This window comes from Megalobrama amblycephala, linkage group LG2 (genome assembly GCF_018812025.1).
Source record: "Megalobrama amblycephala isolate DHTTF-2021 linkage group LG2, ASM1881202v1, whole genome shotgun sequence".
NCBI lineage: Eukaryota > Metazoa > Chordata > Actinopteri > Cypriniformes > Xenocyprididae > Megalobrama > Megalobrama amblycephala.
Window position 1 is genome coordinate 58001516 of NC_063045.1, and position 2191 is coordinate 58003706.

The 2191-nt window shown below is 35.2% G+C and overlaps 1 protein-coding gene across 1 annotated transcript; it reads right to left on the bottom strand.

Annotated features, from left to right (window-relative positions):
• Nucleotides 1–579: 579 nt before the first annotated feature.
• Nucleotides 580–2191, bottom strand: LOC125262430 (cathepsin G-like). Its single transcript, XM_048181195.1, has 5 exons — nt 2051–2191; nt 1802–1952; nt 1532–1676; nt 913–1155; nt 580–827 (listed from the first exon to the last, which is right to left on the bottom strand). Exons 1-5 carry the CDS (start codon nt 2109–2111, stop codon nt 669–671), a joined length of 759 nt encoding a protein of 252 aa, XP_048037152.1. The 5' UTR covers nt 2112–2191; the 3' UTR covers nt 580–668.

Genomic DNA, 2191 nt, shown 5'->3' on the forward strand with positions numbered 1-2191 from the left:
TATACATTTGTTTAATTAAAGCTAGGGTGTTAATTTAATTGGCCAATTTACTTATTTTATGGCTATTAATGACATATAATTTGTATGTTTTTATTATGTTTATGTTTAATACATTTGAGTTTTGCGATCTTATTAGTGATCATAAAGAAAATAGAAAACCTTTTGTATTTGTTCAGAGGGGGTGTACTCATTTATGCTGTGCACTGTATAATGTGCCACAAATACATTTACTTATAATAAAGTAAATACATTGTGCTTAAGTATACTATTTTTTCACTAGAATAGATCTCTAAGACTTGCCAATTTTTTAAATAACTTTTTGTAGGAAGATTTTACAAAGCTCTTTATTTTACAACTCAAATCCTGGAGGATTTACCAGGCTTTAGTTAAAAGCAGCACAGTTTATGATATCATTTTGAAATATGTTTTTGGGTTCGGATATACTATAATTTTGATCAACAGTTTTGGATATTTCAGTTTTTCCCTATTAAAGAGATATGAGTCTACAGGCATGACTGGATAGTGAGGGTGTTACCTAAATTATATATGGCTGTGACAGTGAGAACACTTTGACTATAATTGATGCTTGCCATGTGATACTTTTATTGAAAGAACGTTTATGGAAGAATTCAAGAATAACATTTCTTCCTTTTTTAGTTTCCATGAAGTCACTTAACATTTCCAATTACTGTACGGATCCATTGAATATATGCTGAAATCTTAGTGTACACATTAGGATGCTCAGGTGAATTACAGTGACGATGTGAACCAAAAGATGTGATACCAACAGCAGTGTCTCCACAAACCAAAGGACCTCCTGAATCCCCCTGTTAAGAAACACAGATCAACACATCAGTAGTGAAACCAGTTCATACATTACCATAAAGTCTGTGAATCATCTTTTGTACGTACAAAGCATGTTCCACCATAGCCATATACACAGATCATCTGTGAGGCCGAGTAAAATGCTCCCCATCTACAGCTACATTCGTTGTTATTCATTACGGACACTTTTGCCTCCATCAGAAGATTGCTCATTGAGCCACCAGTCAGCATTCCCCAGCCGGCAACACTACAGGCTGCTTTGACGTCTTCTCCTTCATTTGGTAATGGTATCACTCCAACCGTGTTGTTTAGATTGACTTTTTTCTCTAGCTGTAATTAAAAAACACAACAATTTTTAATAAACAATGTTTTATAAGACTGAAGTTTGTTAGGTTATACTGTTGTTTTTGAGGTTATTACAGAAGCTGAAAAGGCAAAGTGGAGATTTTTAATTTATTATTATTTTTATTTTATGCTGTGTATAATTTTTCAGGTTTTCTGCCTTTTTTTGCCCATTTTTTGTTGCTAAACAGAGTAATAAATCAATAATGTAGAAAACAGACTCAAAGAGGCACTTGGCCATTTACAGAGAAATTATTAAATCCCTTCAGTATTTTTTAAAGCAAGAAATTCAAACAAAGTGGTTTGTGCTACTGTTTCCTGACTGATATTATTTTGAAAAACTAAATATATTACAGATTGCTACCTTCAAAAGCATGATGTCAGCATCATGTCGACAAGGATTGGATTTATATTTTGGATGAGGGATGTAGGACTTCACTCTGATGTGATCTGAACTCTTGCTGTCCCTTAAGTCATGAGCACCAACAACAACCATCAGAATATTAAGTCTGTTGAAAGAGCGTATTGGAAATGGTAATTTATGTCATAACTGATATACAGGTTGCACTTCAGTCCTTATCAGTCAAAAGTAATTTTAACTCAACATTGCATTGTACACTAAACAATCTCTTACCCGTTCCAGCAATGTGCAGCAGTCAGGACAAACTGATCAGAAATGAGGAATCCTCCACAGAAATGGTGCCCATATGCCTGAAGAGAAACCATGTAAGGTCTGGAGTGGGGTCTGACTTCATTGCCATTCACTATACTCACATTCACATGAGCTGAGAGAGAGATAGTGCTGTTAGTCAACTTATTCAGCACATACCAATTAAACACTTGTAAAAGTCATCGTAATATGCTGTTAAATAATCAGTCTCACCAGTGAAGGTCAGGTGTGGCAGCAGAGAGGCCAACAGGAGCAGAGAGATGATGATGGTCATGATGAAGACGATCAGTGAGCTCTCACTGGCTAAACATGGTATTAATATACTTCAAAGGTGGGTGGAGTCACTGAGCTGAC